The sequence below is a fragment of the Crotalus tigris genome, unplaced genomic scaffold, assembly GCF_016545835.1.
Source record: "Crotalus tigris isolate CLP2741 ecotype Arizona unplaced genomic scaffold, ASM1654583v1 scf7180000024338.4412243, whole genome shotgun sequence".
In the NCBI taxonomy this organism is placed as follows: Eukaryota; Metazoa; Chordata; class Lepidosauria; order Squamata; family Viperidae; genus Crotalus; species Crotalus tigris.
Window position 1 is genome coordinate 2506391 of NW_024100508.1, and position 14623 is coordinate 2521013.

At 44.7% G+C, this 14623-nt stretch overlaps 1 protein-coding gene across 1 annotated transcript in view; it reads right to left on the reverse strand.

Moving 5' to 3' along the window:
• The window catches only part of LOC120300143 (FXYD domain-containing ion transport regulator 7-like), a 28180-nt gene extending 14108 nt beyond the window's left edge, over nt 1–14072 (reverse strand). Inside the window, exon 1 of the mRNA XM_039325751.1 lies at nt 13033–14072. Within this exon, the coding sequence (XP_039181685.1) occupies nt 13033–13057 (25 nt within the window). The 5' untranslated portion in view covers nt 13058–14072. The remainder of the gene's footprint in view (nt 1–13032) is intronic.
• Between the last annotated feature and the right edge of the window lie 551 nt (nt 14073–14623).

Consider the following 14623-nt stretch of genomic DNA (forward strand, 5'->3'; position numbering starts at 1 on the left):
CTATCTATCTATCTATCTCTATCCCTCCATCCCTTCGTCCCTCCGTCTGTCCATCTATCATCTATCTATCTATCTATCTATCTAAAATAAAATGAACACCAAGGTACTAATTAAAACTATAAAAGTTTAATTTAAAAACGCCAAGCTTTCGCCGTCACCTGCCGGCATCATCAGGGCTGGGCCGCCAGGGTGTGAGAGAGTCATTTTATAGGCAAGCCGGAGTCTGTACCCGGCTCCTTGATCTCGTCATCGGGCCCAATTGGTTAAATTGTGCTCCGGTGGTTCGTTTCTTCCTGTCCTTCCTAGCTACGTGTGTATCTTCATCTACCTTCTTTTCTTTGGCTTCTGGGGCAGGTGGCATAAACTCCTTGTCTTTCCGACTGTCTCTATCCCTCAATCCATTCTCCCTTTCGGGTTCGAGTGGTAATTTGCATTTGTCCTTTTCTTTTCCCAAATCACGCTTTACCCAGTCACTTTCTCTATGAGTATCTTTCTTTTCGTCCTTAACGCCCCTCCCTCGTGCCCAACTGTCATCAAGATAGTCATACGCAGTGTTCCAAATCGGTTGGGGTGGCTCAATAGGTTGTTTTTCTATGGGGGTGATCTCATAGTTATAATTATCTTTGACTACTTTTTAGCGTTATTATCTATCTATCTATCTATCTATCTATCTATCTACCCTTCATCATTTGAGCCATTGCTGTATCTCAAAATACAAAAATCTCCTTTTGGTGCCCTTTTCACCCAAATCAGCCTCCCACAATCTTTACGTAACGCACTTCAAAGCAACCAAGCTGAGGAAGGGAAACCAGAGAATCCTATAAATATTTCTAATCTAAAAGTCATCTTCTGACCTCTATATCTGTTGGGGGATATAACCATAGTGACTTGCACCTTCACCATGCAATTAACCTATTTTTGAATTAACTCATTTTCTGAGATTGCACCCTAAAGTGAATCCTAGGCTAGGCCCCTCCTCCTCCATTTCCTCTTCTCCCCCTTCTAACTGCTCAAACCTGCAACTGCTAATTGTCCTCCCTCGGTGAGTTGCACAGACACAACCATGGTCTCTTTTATCCATCAGTAAGTAGACTCACTTGGTTGGACAGCTTGTTTTCTACGCGCCTGCCTGTTAATGGGAAAGTCGGGATGATTTTCTTTCTTAGCTGAATGTCCTTCCAAACTCCAGAATTCATTGGGACACATCAGCAGCCCTTCTCTAATTCTCCTGTTCCCCAGTTCCATCCTATTTCTTGTAACCATTTTTTTTTTCTAGGCAAAGGAGCCTTATCGACCACGCCTTTTCTCTGAACTCCTCTACTTTTTTATTTATTTTGCCAACATTTTTCTTCCATCCCTATATAAGGGCATAGAAAAGAACATTCTTGACATTTAGCAAAGGCTTCTTGGCCAAGACACCCTCCAGACGTCTAGCCTTGCCTCCAAGGGCTTTTCGTCTGTCTTCTCCCCACCAGGGCTGTCGCTGCCCCATTCATAACATTTCAGACATAACCCTAATTTCAGGCCAAATCAAAAATTTTCTCTCTTGGAATTCTTGTATCTCACAGCAGAGACAGCTTTCCCCCCATCTTTCGCCAAAACTAGGGGAAATCTTACCTTAGCCATGATTATAAACAACAATTTGGCTACACAGTACCCTTCCTTTGGGTCAGACTGATCTGGGAACTTTATGACCCTCTTCAGACTCCTTTCACAGAATCAAGACAACCCAGGAATGTCAAAGTTGGAAAGGATCTCAGAGATCATCTAGTCCAACCCCCTGTCCAGGGCAGGAATCATATCTATGGTAAAACCCAAGGCTTCGTTAAGCCACCCAGAGTCATCTGATAAAGGAGATGGACAGCATAACAATTTAATAAATAAATAAACTTACAAGCACCATTGAACCCAACATTTCTGTTGCTAAGTGAAACATTTGTTAGGTGAATTTTGCCCCATTTTACCACTTTGCTTGACCAAGTTGTTAAGTGAATCCCTGCAGTTGTTAAGTTAGTAATATAGTTGTTAAGTGAATTTGGCTTGGCTTGTCAAAAGGTCACAAAAGGGGATCACATGACCCCGGGATGCTGCGACTGTCATAAATACAAGCCAGTTGCCAAGCTTTTGATTTTTAATCACGTGACCCTGGGGATGCTGCAATGGTCGTAAGTGTGAAAAACGGTCATAAATCAATTTTTTTCAGCACCATTGTAACTTTGGACAGTCACTAAACGAACTGTTGTAACTCAAATAAAAAAAATCCAAGCCACCCCATTTCTTATACACCAACCTGCACCCACCTCCACCTCATACTTTGGAAGCATTACCATTGCGGGTTTACCGTTCTTGCAGAGGAAACTAGATAGTTAGCTTGCCCTCAACTCCCTTTCAGAACCTCTCATTTTAACCCCACCAGAGTGCCGCCTTTGCTTCATTCAAAAAAAAAAAAAAAAAGACACTGTCCCATCCCCAAACCCTAACTGCAGCCTATATAATTATTGTATGCCACCCAGAGTCACTTTTCATCAGAAAGCCGGCTCTAAAAATTTGATGAATGAATAATTAATAAATAAGAAGTCAGGAGAACCCTCCAAGTGCTAAAGATAAGATTGAGGGCAAGCTGCAGCAGCCGGGACTGCGGTTGCATAATGCAAACTCCAATGCAGAGGATGGGGGGTTGCCATGGAGACGGGATACTGCATAAGCAGGCGCAGTGTCTTAATCCACTGCCAGAGTTAGGAGTAGGCAGGTCAGGAGAAAGCAGGATGCTCAAGTTCTTCCCAGAGCTGACTCCAAGACAAACCGTTTTCAGGAAACTTCACCCCAACTTCGGGTCCTACTCCTTCTAACCACCATACATCAATCCCCACTCCGTTTTATCTCATCTTGGTCCTTGGCCAGCCCTCCCCCCACCCACCCCTCCCAAATCTCAACTGTTGTCTTGAGATGTGTTCTGGAACAGCTAGAGAACCTTCTGTTTTTTTCTTCCTGTTGTCTGGGGCCTGTCTTCTCCCAGAACCCAGGAGTCAGATGGACTTTCGTATGGGATAAGTTTGCCCTAACAGATTCAGCAGCCGAGCTTTCCAAACAAGAGGGATCTGGAAGCGGGCCAGAAAAATACTCTGCAGACGGACTGATGCAGCAGCAGAGAGAGAAAAAGAAGGAAAGGGAGTGGCGTTTCCCAGAGCTGTTTTTTATTTTATTTTTTTATTTTTTTGCTGTTAAAAGCCTGGCCGTGGAAGTCCATTGGCATTAGCTGCCCCCTTAATTTCATTCCTCCAGGATGCCACATCATTTCAACCGCAGTTCAATTATCTCTGCCTCTCAAGTTAAAAAAAAAAAAAAGGTGATCTGCAATGCTGCAAAATGCTTCACACTTTTTGCGAAGTCTGAACTGGGTTCAGAAGATGGGTTCTAGGTCTGGATTTGGGAGAGGTGGCTCCAGGACAGCCCTTTGGAAGTCCTTGAAATTAAAAAGAAAAGTTGCTGATGGTTTTTTGTTGATGGCTGGCATGTTGATTGGTCAAACAGAAGGCAGAAGTGAATGTTTGTAGTCAGAAAATGTGTGTCTTGAATCTGACAACAACTTGGATATTTTCTCTAGGGGGTAAAGCAGTTCCCAGGGGGTAACACCTGCTTATAGGTTTAAGAGAGAGGTGGCTCTCACTTATATACGATAAAGGTGCAGGTATAGTCCTCAGCTGATGGCCACTGTTGAGCCCAAAATTTCCTTTACTAAGCGAGACAGCTGTTCAGCGAGTTTTGCCCCATTCTACAACCTTCCTTGCCACAGCTGTTAAATAAATCCCTGAAGTTGTTAAGTTAGTAACACGGTTGTTAAGTGAACCTGGCTTCCCCATTGATTTTGCCTGTGGGAAAGTCACAAAAGGTGATCCCATGACCCCAGGTCACTGCAACCATTATAAATATGAACGTTGCCAAGGGTCTGAATGTCGATCAGATGACCCATGGGGGATGTTGCAAAAGTCATAAATGTTGAAAACAGTCATAAATCACTTATTTTTCAGTAACTTCGAATAGTCACTAAACAAATCGTTGCACGATGAGGACTACCTGTATACCACTTGAAATAATCTGGCTTCACCTAACAAAAATTAATTCCTTTGTTATTAAAAATCCATTAGTTCTTAATCCATATTCAAATATAGCTCTTATGATTGATTGGTCAGAAAGACGATGGGCTTCAGAAAGACAATGGGCTTCAAATTTGGACTGAAAGAAGTTAGTGTGTTGAAGGGACCTGACGCTGAATTGTTCCCATATCGTTTTCACCTGAATTTGCTTACAAGCAGTGAGGATTTAAGGTTTTTAAGGTACAAATGAGAGCCAATTTCTGAGGTAGTGGTTAAGGCACCAAGCTAGAACCTGGAAGACTGTGAATTCTAGTCCCACTTTAGGCAAGAAGCCAGCTGGGTGACCTTTAGGCCAGTCACTTTCTCTCAGCTCTAGGAAAGAGGCAATGACAAACCACTTCTGAAAAACCTTGCCAAAAAAACTTCAAGAATTTCTCAAGGCAGCCTCTAAGAATCGGACATAATTGAATGGAAAAAAGAGAGAAAAAATGTACAAATAATATATTGATTTGGTAAGAATGTTTAGCATCTTAAGGCTGACAAATAAGAGTTGTCCAGCCATGTCCACATCAAAAGCTAACAAAGGATCAGTTGAACTTCACAACCAAAAAAATTTGAATCACTGACTGTCATACATATGTGAAATTTCATTTCACTCATAGTTCTGATGATATTTAGGTTTCTGAAATCATTTCAGAAATAACATAAAGATTACCAATTAAGTTAAAAATAGATATCATGAGCAACTAAAATTATTCCTTACAACAGGATTACCTAAAACTTTTCAGCAGGCTGGAAAATTATTTGTAATGTGAGGGGTCCATGACCATAAAAATAGTTTTGGCAGAAAAACAGGACCATTTAGAACATAGAATCGTAGAACTGGAAGGGATCTCAGAGGTCTTCTAGTCCAGCCCCCTGCTCAAGGCAGGAGATCTTATACCATGCCAGACAAATGGTTGTTCCAGTCTATTTTTGAAATTTGTTATGGTATACACAAATATAACTAAATAGGTACTTTGGTATGGGTAACAAACAAACACTTCCACTTTGATTACAAGCTTCCTAATCACACAGAGATCATGAATAAGAGGCAAGGTCAGACAAAAACTTGAATCTTTGATCAATAGATTTCTCTATTTGTTGTGATACGGGTAGTCCTCGGCTTACAACTACTTGTGTAGCAACCATTCAACATTACAATGGCAATGAAAAATAGTGATTTATAATCAGTCCTAAACACTTACTCATCATCCACATGTGATCAAAATTCAGGCATTTGGCAACTGACATGTACTTGTGAAGTTCCATTGTTCCAGGGTCATGTGAACGCTACTGGAGACCTTCCCACAAAGTCAATGCACAAAGCTGGATTCACTTAACGACATGAGTAACTTAAAAACTGCAGTGACTTGCTTAACCCTGGCAAAAAAGAGTATAAAATCAGGTGTGACTCACTTAATTACCACCTTGCTTAGCGACTGACATTCAGGTCCCAATTGTGGTTAGAGATTGAGGACCACCTGTAGTTTCAGCAACTGCTCAAGATTCACCATAAATGGTTTCCCTGCTGCACAAACCACAGGACGTGGTTATGAATGGGATAGCTTGGAAGATAATAGCAAGGATCTGTTTTCTGTGCTGCAAAAAATGGAGCAGCAGGATGTTCAGAGAAGACACAACCACAAAACAGATCATCCCCCTTGCCCAGAAATCCTACACTCTCTTAATATTCAGGCCCCCATCTTTTGAAGCAAAAACAACAGTGAGCAATGGTTTGTCAGAGAACAACCTTCCATTTATATGTTGATTGTTCTACAGAAATGGTGACAAAATTGCTGGGGAAACAACATAGAGCCAATGGTGGGATTCAGCTGGTTCGCACCACTTTGGCAGAACCGGTAGCTAATTTTTTGTTGCCCAGGCCCAAAACGGACTTCTGGAAGCGGCATTCACACAGAAAACCGGTTGTTCAAATATTTGAATCCCACCACTCCTTCCTTCCTTCCTTCCTTCCTCCCTCCCTCCCTCCCTCCCTCCCTTCCTTCCTTCCTGCCTGCCTGCCTGCCTTCCTTCCTTTCTTCCCTCCCTCCCTCCCTCCCTTCCTGTGGTAGGATTCAGGAAGTTTGCACCACTTCAGCAGAACCAGTAGCTAATTTTTTGTTGCCCAGGCCCAGAATGGACTTCAGGAAGCGGCATCCACACAGAGAACTGGTTGTTCACATATTTGAATCTCACCATCGGATGGATGGATGGATGGATGGATGGATGGATGGATGGATGGATGGATAGATAGATAGATAGATAGATAGATAGATAGATAGATAGACAGAGTGAGTGAGTGAGTGAGTGAGTGAGTGAGTGAGTGGGATTCCGCCAGTTCACACCACTTCAGCAGAACCGGTAGCTAATATGTGAATTGGTTGTTCACATTTTGAATCCTACTACAGCATGGAGCCCCTTCTTAGCAAAAACCAGGCCACACTAACAAGCGATGCCCATCCGTGGGATGCAGGCAGCACACAAAACCACACACCCCTCCAGTCCACGGAAAAATCTCTCTCCACAGAACCGGTCCTTGGGGCCCAAAAGGTTGGGGGCCGCTGCTGTATACCACAAGAAACTATGTTCTATGGATGTGTGGAAAGATTGTGGGGTGACCACCAGTTCTCACATCCCAGAGTATGGTCATAAAGTGTCAATTGATGGTGCAATCAAAACTCTTGTGTTTTTTTTAATGTGTATCTCAAAAAAAGCAGGCAGGGTTTGGATCGCACTACTGTGGTTGCCACGTTGACATTTCTGACCGTACCCTCCAGACCTCTGCTCACATCACATTAGCCATGCACAGCATGGACATACGTTTCTCAAACTGTCTGAGGGCCACCACGCCTAGAACATTACAGAATGAACATCGCAAAATCGATTATTGGAAGGAATGTCTTGTCTGAAACTTTGGAGAGCCTGTCAATCAAGAAGCAGAAATGAGCTTCTTCCTCCTATTTCTTCTACAGTAAGGTTGGAAGAAAAAAGCTTAACCTCTTTTTTGATTTATTTTTATTTTAAAAGCAGCATTTGGGATTTCAGTTGAAACTGGGGCCACCACTTCAAGGAGGGAGAGATTGAATATTCCTGTCTGTTTTTCTGAAATGGGGCTCATCATTTGTGATACAAGATAAAAGAGAGATTCTGGTGACACCAATGGAGCTACTCAACTGCTTTAAACCAGGCACTGGATAGCAAATTCTAAAAAATTAAGCGGTTTAAACTTCCTCCATCTTTGTGGGGAATCCCATCTATTATTAAATGGGTACTAAAGCAGGGAGAATCAGACTCACCGGCTGCATTTTAGATCATTTATTGTTATGCATTTGATTATTGTACTGGGAAATATGCTGCTCCAAATTAACTTGTTTGGACTGGTTATTAGCCTAATAAAACCCCAACCAAATTTTATTGACATCTATCTTCAGGGAGGTTTGATTGACAATTATAATTTACTTAAGTTACTGTTTTAATCATTTTGATATATTTTACTGTAGCATTTGCAATTGTAGCTAGAATCTTTTGAGTTGAGCAAGATATAAATCTGGTAAAATGAAAAGAAATCTAAAATATGTATTTATCAGTCCTGGCGGAAGAGTCAAACTATTTTACAGGATGCACAAAGCTGTGCAACTGTGACTGGACTGCAAGTGCATTCACACAATGTATGAAGCATAATTATTAGTGCTGAACATAGTTAGGCTTCTCCACCACTCAGCTTTTTGCTTAGGATATGATTTAGTGAACATGCCTGCTTAGAGCAGTGGTTCTCAACCTTTTTAATGCCGCAACCCCCAACCGGTCGTAAGTAGAGGACTACTCAACTGGTCATAAGTCGAGGACTACTCAACTGATGCAGCACAGTTTGCAGAATGGGACTTTTGGCGGGCTCAGCAGGGCAGAGACAGCCTGGACAATTCCTATTGGCATTTGAAAGCCAATAGAATTATATTCAAGAGAGTCTATTCTATTGGCTTTCAAAAGCCAATAGAATAAAAGGGAGTAGCACAGCTAAGGAAAAGGGGGAAAAAAATGGCAGACTGCGTTGTTTGGCGACCCCCGTGAAATGGTCGTTCGACCCCAAATGGGGTCCCGACCCACAGGCTGAGAACCATTGGCTTAAAGAATGGGTTATTTCAGAAATCAGGTTCTGCAATCATGTAGTTTGACTCCAAGCCAGGTTTCTCTCTACATAATGTATGAAATGACCATGGTGTCAGGAAGAAGCATTTCTCTAAGGCTAGAATCAACTTAAGAGGATTAGAGTACCTTGCTTGACATCCTATATTAGCTTATACATCCTGTGTGTACACCAGGGGTCTCCAACCTTGGCAACCTTAAGACCTGTGGACTTCATGCTGGCTGAGGAATTCTGGGAGTTGAAGTCCACACATCTTCAACTTGCCAAGGTTGAAAACACTGCCTTAAATACACAGAGACCAATGACTGATGAAGCAGTAGTACATTACATGCACAGTTCTTTCCTTTTTCATCTTACCTAAAAATAAAAAGGATTACATATCACGGACATGTAAACAGGTGATGTTTCGCCAGGATAGTTAAAAACTAGTGGATACCATCTTACAACATAGCAAGCATGGTTAGTTTGTCCTAGGGCAGTGTTTCTCAACCTTGACAATGCTGGCTGTGGAATTCTGGGAGTTGAAGTCCACATGCCTTAAAATTGTCAAGGTTGAGAAACACTGTCCTAGGGGCACATTTCTGTGGCTGGGCTTGCTCTGTGAGACCAATCAACTGGCTAGTTTACAGATGGATGGATTGTACTATACAAACCCAGCAAGTAGGTTAATACTGGAGCCAAGTTATGGGTGACATGTGAATGTAGCCACACTTTTGTCATGAGTAGATATGTTCCCTTGCAACTTATCCACTCTGTGACTAGTTATCCTAGTTGGCCATTAAATCTTTTAGTAAGAGGGCAGCATGAAAATTCAATAAATAAATAAAATAAGACTTCAATAACAACAACAACAACAACCTTGGAGGTCATCTAGTCCAACTCCCTGCTCAGGCATGAAACCCTATACCATTTCAGACAAATGGCTGTCCAATCTCTTTTTAAAGACTTCCAGTGTTGGAACATTCACAACTTCTGGAGGCAGGTTGTTCCACTGGTTAATTGTTCTGTCAGGAAATTTCTCCTTAGTTCTAGGTTGTTTCTCTTCTTGATTAGTTTCCATCTGTTGCTTCTTGTCCTGCCTTCAGGCACCTTGGAAAATAGCTTGACTCCCTCTTCTTTGTGGCAGCCCGAGATATTGGAACACTGCTATCATGTCCCCCCTCATTCTGATATAACTGGGGCCATGCCGGGGGGGGGGGGGCTCCTAACATCAGAGGCTCCAAAGTCCTTCCAGTGTCAAAGGCAGCAGACCCTTCCTAAGTATAATAAATTCAATGGCCCCACCAATATGGAATTAATGAATTTGTGAGTGTGAAGATGGACTGTGTTCGCACAATCCCAATATTCTCCATAACCATGCATCATTTGGAAAAAAATGTGCACATTTATACTCACAGATAATGTCTGAAAAATGAATTGTGGGGATAAAAACCTAATTTTGTAACCCACAAATTCTTGAAAAGACCACAACCATCTGGATTTCCATAGCACACTATGCCATTAACAGTGGTTTGCAAAGCAGAAGAGGTAGTTTTGGGCAACTGTGAGTTTTAGATTTTTATCTGTTCTATAGTGACTGCTTTATTTATTGTGCACCCTATGGGGGAAATTGGCAATTTGATAAATAAATAAATAATAAAAACAAGCAGATCATGTAATGGGATAGCCCAGGCATGTCAAACTTGCAATGTCACATGACATATCGCAACTTTTTCCCCACTGCCGGCAATGAGGTGGGCGCGGTTTCGGCGTGATGCATCCGGCCCATGGCCTGGCAGTTTGACATCCTTGGGATAGCCTATTGTGAGAATGCAGTCACTGATGTTTTCCATCTCAGACCAAAGACTGCCTGAGGCTCTCCTCCCATGGATATCGAATGTTCAGTCACCTCACCGAGACGTATTCAAGAGACGTGTGGTGTCTTTATGTCTTTATGTTCCCCTGCAATGTCTCACTTAGGAGATAAACAATGAACACTGGGGCTTGACGAGTATCACTCTAACTCTCCAGAGAACCTGCTCAAGCTGCTGGACCAACCCCAAAATAGGCAGTAAGTCATATAAACTGAGACACACACAGAGAGGAGCCCAGATTTCGTTCTTTCACAAACACCCACTCCATGAAAACTCAAGCCAGCAAGAACACCATTCACAAAGGCATACAAACAGCAGATTCTATGCACACAGATACGACTGCACCCGATCTGAACAGGAACGGGTAGAGTTTGGTTGGGTGAAACCTCGGAGGTGCAGCCAATTGCGGTTTTCATTTTCTAGAGTCCCACCTACCCCCGTCTGCCGTTCAAAGCCATTTGCCAGCTTTGATTTTTCTGGCCTGTTCAACTCTCCTGATAGGAAGGGCGATAAAATACCATTCATCAAAGCATGAATCACAACGCAGGCAGCACAGATTGGGTTTCCAAGCACATTGTGGATTGTATCCTAGCTTGCAAAAGAAGATTCCTTGATTTGGATATCACAGTCTAGCTAAGGGGTTCTCAACCTTGGCAACTTTAAGACTTGTGGACTTCAATTCCCAGAATTCCTCAGCCAGCTTTGCTGGCTGAGGAATTCTGGGAGTTGAAGACCACAAGTCTTAAAGTTGCCAAGGTTGAGAATCCCTGGTCTAGCTGCTTGCAGCTTCCTCAGTCGGGGCTTAATTTTCTACCTGCACTGAAGCTCTGCAGGTACAGGCAAACGTGTTGGTCTCCATGGAGATTCTCAGTCCTCCAGGTCATAGTTATCTCAAAGATGCTTTTTCACGAGGCCACTGGACTTATTCTTGTCTTTCTTTTGAAGACATTGGATGAGAAGCGAAACATCTTCAAAGAAAAACAAGGAAGTCCAGTTGCCTCGTGAAAAAGCATCTCTGGGATAAAAATGTATTGGCCCGTGCAGAAGATAGCAATAGCAATGGCACTTAGACTTTATATACCGCTTCACAGTGCTTTACAGCCCTCTCTAAGCGGCTTACAGAGTCAGCCTGTTGCCCCCAACAATCTGGGTCCTCATTTTACTGACCTTGGAAGGATGGAAGGCTGAGTCCACCTTGAGCCCAGTCAGTTCAGCCCATCATGCCAGATTCCTAAGGGAATCCTTCCCTGTGCATGCTGCCCTATGCACCTTCCTCATAAGTGCAGCTCACTTCTCTACCAAATCAGCTAGCAACTGCCTCTGGTCTCTTCAACTCTCATATTACCCCCCCCCCCCAGCGAAAACCTAACCATCACTTTGGCGCTGGGAGCAGGCCGCACAGACCAAGGCTGAGCCCCATATGCCTGGCTCTGCCCAAACAGGTGGGGGCATCTCCTCATTTTGGAAACCAAGTGCCATCAAGGTGTGTCTACCTCCCCTCCTCCCTCCACTTCCAGCCTCTGCTCTTGGCAGCATCTGTGGGCCTGTCAGTCAAACAGCAGCTGCAGAAGAAATGACTTCAGGCTGTTCAGTTCTGCAGTGTGTGCCTGCAAACACATCCAGCCCCTGCAGCAATTCCCTGGAGGTGCCAGCGGAAGGTGAAAGCTACCGCCGCACACCTGCCTCTCTTGCAGCTACCTGTGAACAAACAAACAGCTAAGCATCCTCAGATTTTTTTTTTAAGTAAGTAGTTATATGCATTTGCACACACATACACCACTAGGCACACCTGCCCAGGGTTCACTGCATAAGCCCTGCTTGTCTGCACACAACTTGTCTGCATACCGACAACATGCATAACCCAGTTTTTGAATGAACCCATGGTCTGCTTCTATATAAAACACTGAATGGTCATCTGACAAGCCAGACGCTAAGGTGCAAAAGAATTAACCCAGTTTAGCCCAGTGAGCAAAAACAGCAGTCAGTCTTTAATTGATTTGGTTAAATATGTCGTGTGAACATCGTTTGGGTGCTTGTATTGATCCATAATTTTGCCTATTTTTGCTGGGAAGGGCCCCTCCAATGACAGAGATCTGCCCAGCACAGAGCTCCACACAAGCCAATCCCAGGGAAACCCCAGTTACGGGTCATTGCACCACGCGGACCCACGCCCCGAGGCCATTAGGTAAGCCATGATAGGCAAGCCACACCTAAGCCAGGTCTGCAAAGCCGCCACTCAGTCCCAAGCGACCGTTCCCACCCCTCCAGGGGCACAACGGAAAGTTGCAGAGATTTTATTTTTTTAAAAAAGCTGCGAAGTTGCGGGAAAAGGGGGTAACCCCCCCCCAAAAAAAACAAATTAAGGAATTGGAGGGAAGAAAAACTACAGGCAGGGATTAGCATGCAAACATCGGCCTTTAAAAAAAAAAAACCAAAATAAAAATAAATAAATAAAAGAGAAAAAAAAAACCCACCCAAATGGAAAAGCGCGCTATTCGCAGGCTCCGTTCCGGAGAGGCTTCGGAATGGCTTCGGAGCAGCGGCCAAAGGAGCATCCCGCGACTCCGGCCATTCGGAGAGAGCGCGAGGCTTCCTCCGGATTAACTCCCGCAGAGGTGCCTAAATGCCACTTCTTCTCTCACCCCTCCCCCCCCGGGATTCTGGAGAAGAAGACGCCTATAATGCGGATGTGGAGTGATCCGAATTGCCCCCCCCCCAAAAAAAATGAGGCTCCAGGCCCCCCTTCTCCTCTCCCCGCTTTTGCTCACTAGCCCCCCGCAATGAATGGATGGATGGGCTGCCCGCCTGGCGGAGCGAGGTGGGGGTTCCCCCCTCCAGGGAATCCCGGTGGCCCCCTCCTTGCCTGCCTGCGGAGCGGGGGTGGGAGGGGGCGGCTCACCCTGATGCGGTGCTGGGGTGATCATGGTGGAGGGACGTTGGCGAGGCGGCAACTCCCGAGCAGGTTGATGCGGAGCGAAGAGCGAATGCGGCACGGCCAGGCTGGGAGGGCGAGCAATAAGACGGGAGCGAAGATGCGGGTCTGGATGGGGGTGGCTTTTCTTTCCCAGCGCTCCCCCCCCCGCGCCGCTCGAGTCTCTCTCTCTCTCTCTCTCTCTCTCTCTCTCTCTCTCTTCACGTGGGAAGGGAAGAACCAGTGGAAACGGAGAGAGGTGGGTCGTCTTTACGGAGGGAGGGGGCCGGTCTCAGACCTTTGGCCTCTCTGAGCTCTCCGCTTCTCGAGAATGCAAAGCACCCCCCTTGGCGAAGAAGGCGCCGGAGGTCTTGCTGCTTCCCAAGGACCCCTGTTTTGCCGACTCGCTCCGCAAGAAGTCGGGATGGGAACCACTCCGCGGCGACTGGCTCTTCTCGGCTTTCTCCTTCGGGGGAGCTTCCTTGCACAAGGGCAGTCTACCTCTGCTTGTCTGTTGAAAAGAGGCGGCTCGGCTACCTCCTCGGCGCGGAGTCGGTGACCTGCGGGGACGACTGGCTTTTGGAGAAAGGGCGCCAGAATAGTCCTGTGTCCTTCTGGACCCCCATCTTTACCCAACCAGGTGTCCTCTTGATGTATTGGGGCTACGACACCAAGAAGACCGGTGGGGGAGGGGCTCTTTTGCTCACAACATTTTCAATGCACAGCACTTAGGGCTATATTTTTCCTCTTTCTTGCACCTTTGGTATATATGGCAACAGCCGGGTAGCTTTAGCATTCGTGAGCACCTACAGTGAGCAAAGAATTGCAAAAACCTGAGTGGCTGCAGAGCAAAATTGATGTAAGCTGATCATTGAACAGCTTCCTGCCTTCACACAATACACTGAGCAATGAAGAGGTGGATTGACACCACATAGCAAACATCTAGCCAAGATTAAACTGAATTTAGTGGGCTGTGCAGTTGCTAAATCTTGTTCTGGCCTGATAAGACTGTTGGGTGAACACAGCCATTTTCTTAAACCCAAGTAAGCAAACATCTTTGTCAGAAAAACACTAACAATAAAAGATACTATTTCATGCAGCAGGGTTCCCCAACCGCCAGGGCTGTGGCATGCCAGGAACTGGGCCGTGCAAACAAGCAAAGCTCCATCTTTGGGATTCAGACAGCAGGTGAAACCAAGCCCCCTCCGGTTCATGGAAAAACCTCTCTCCACGGAGCCGGTCCCTGTGCCCAATCCTATATGCTGGCTGTAGAATTCTGGGAGTTGAAGTCCATACATCTTTAAGTTGTCCAGGTTGAAAAACATTGTTCTATATCAGCGACTCCCAACCTTTTCTATATCCCGCACCTCTAGAATGCTTCTGATATATTCTCACACCCCTTACCAAAGTTTGAAATAACGGCAATGAATTATGCATATATACTATAATTTTGAAAACCCAAGGTTTTGCATCCCCTGGTTTTGAACCCCTGTTCTATACTGAAGCACATTTACTCAGTCTTCCTTAACCTGGGATACTTTCAAACCTAATTGAAAACAATTATCCATATCCATTATGC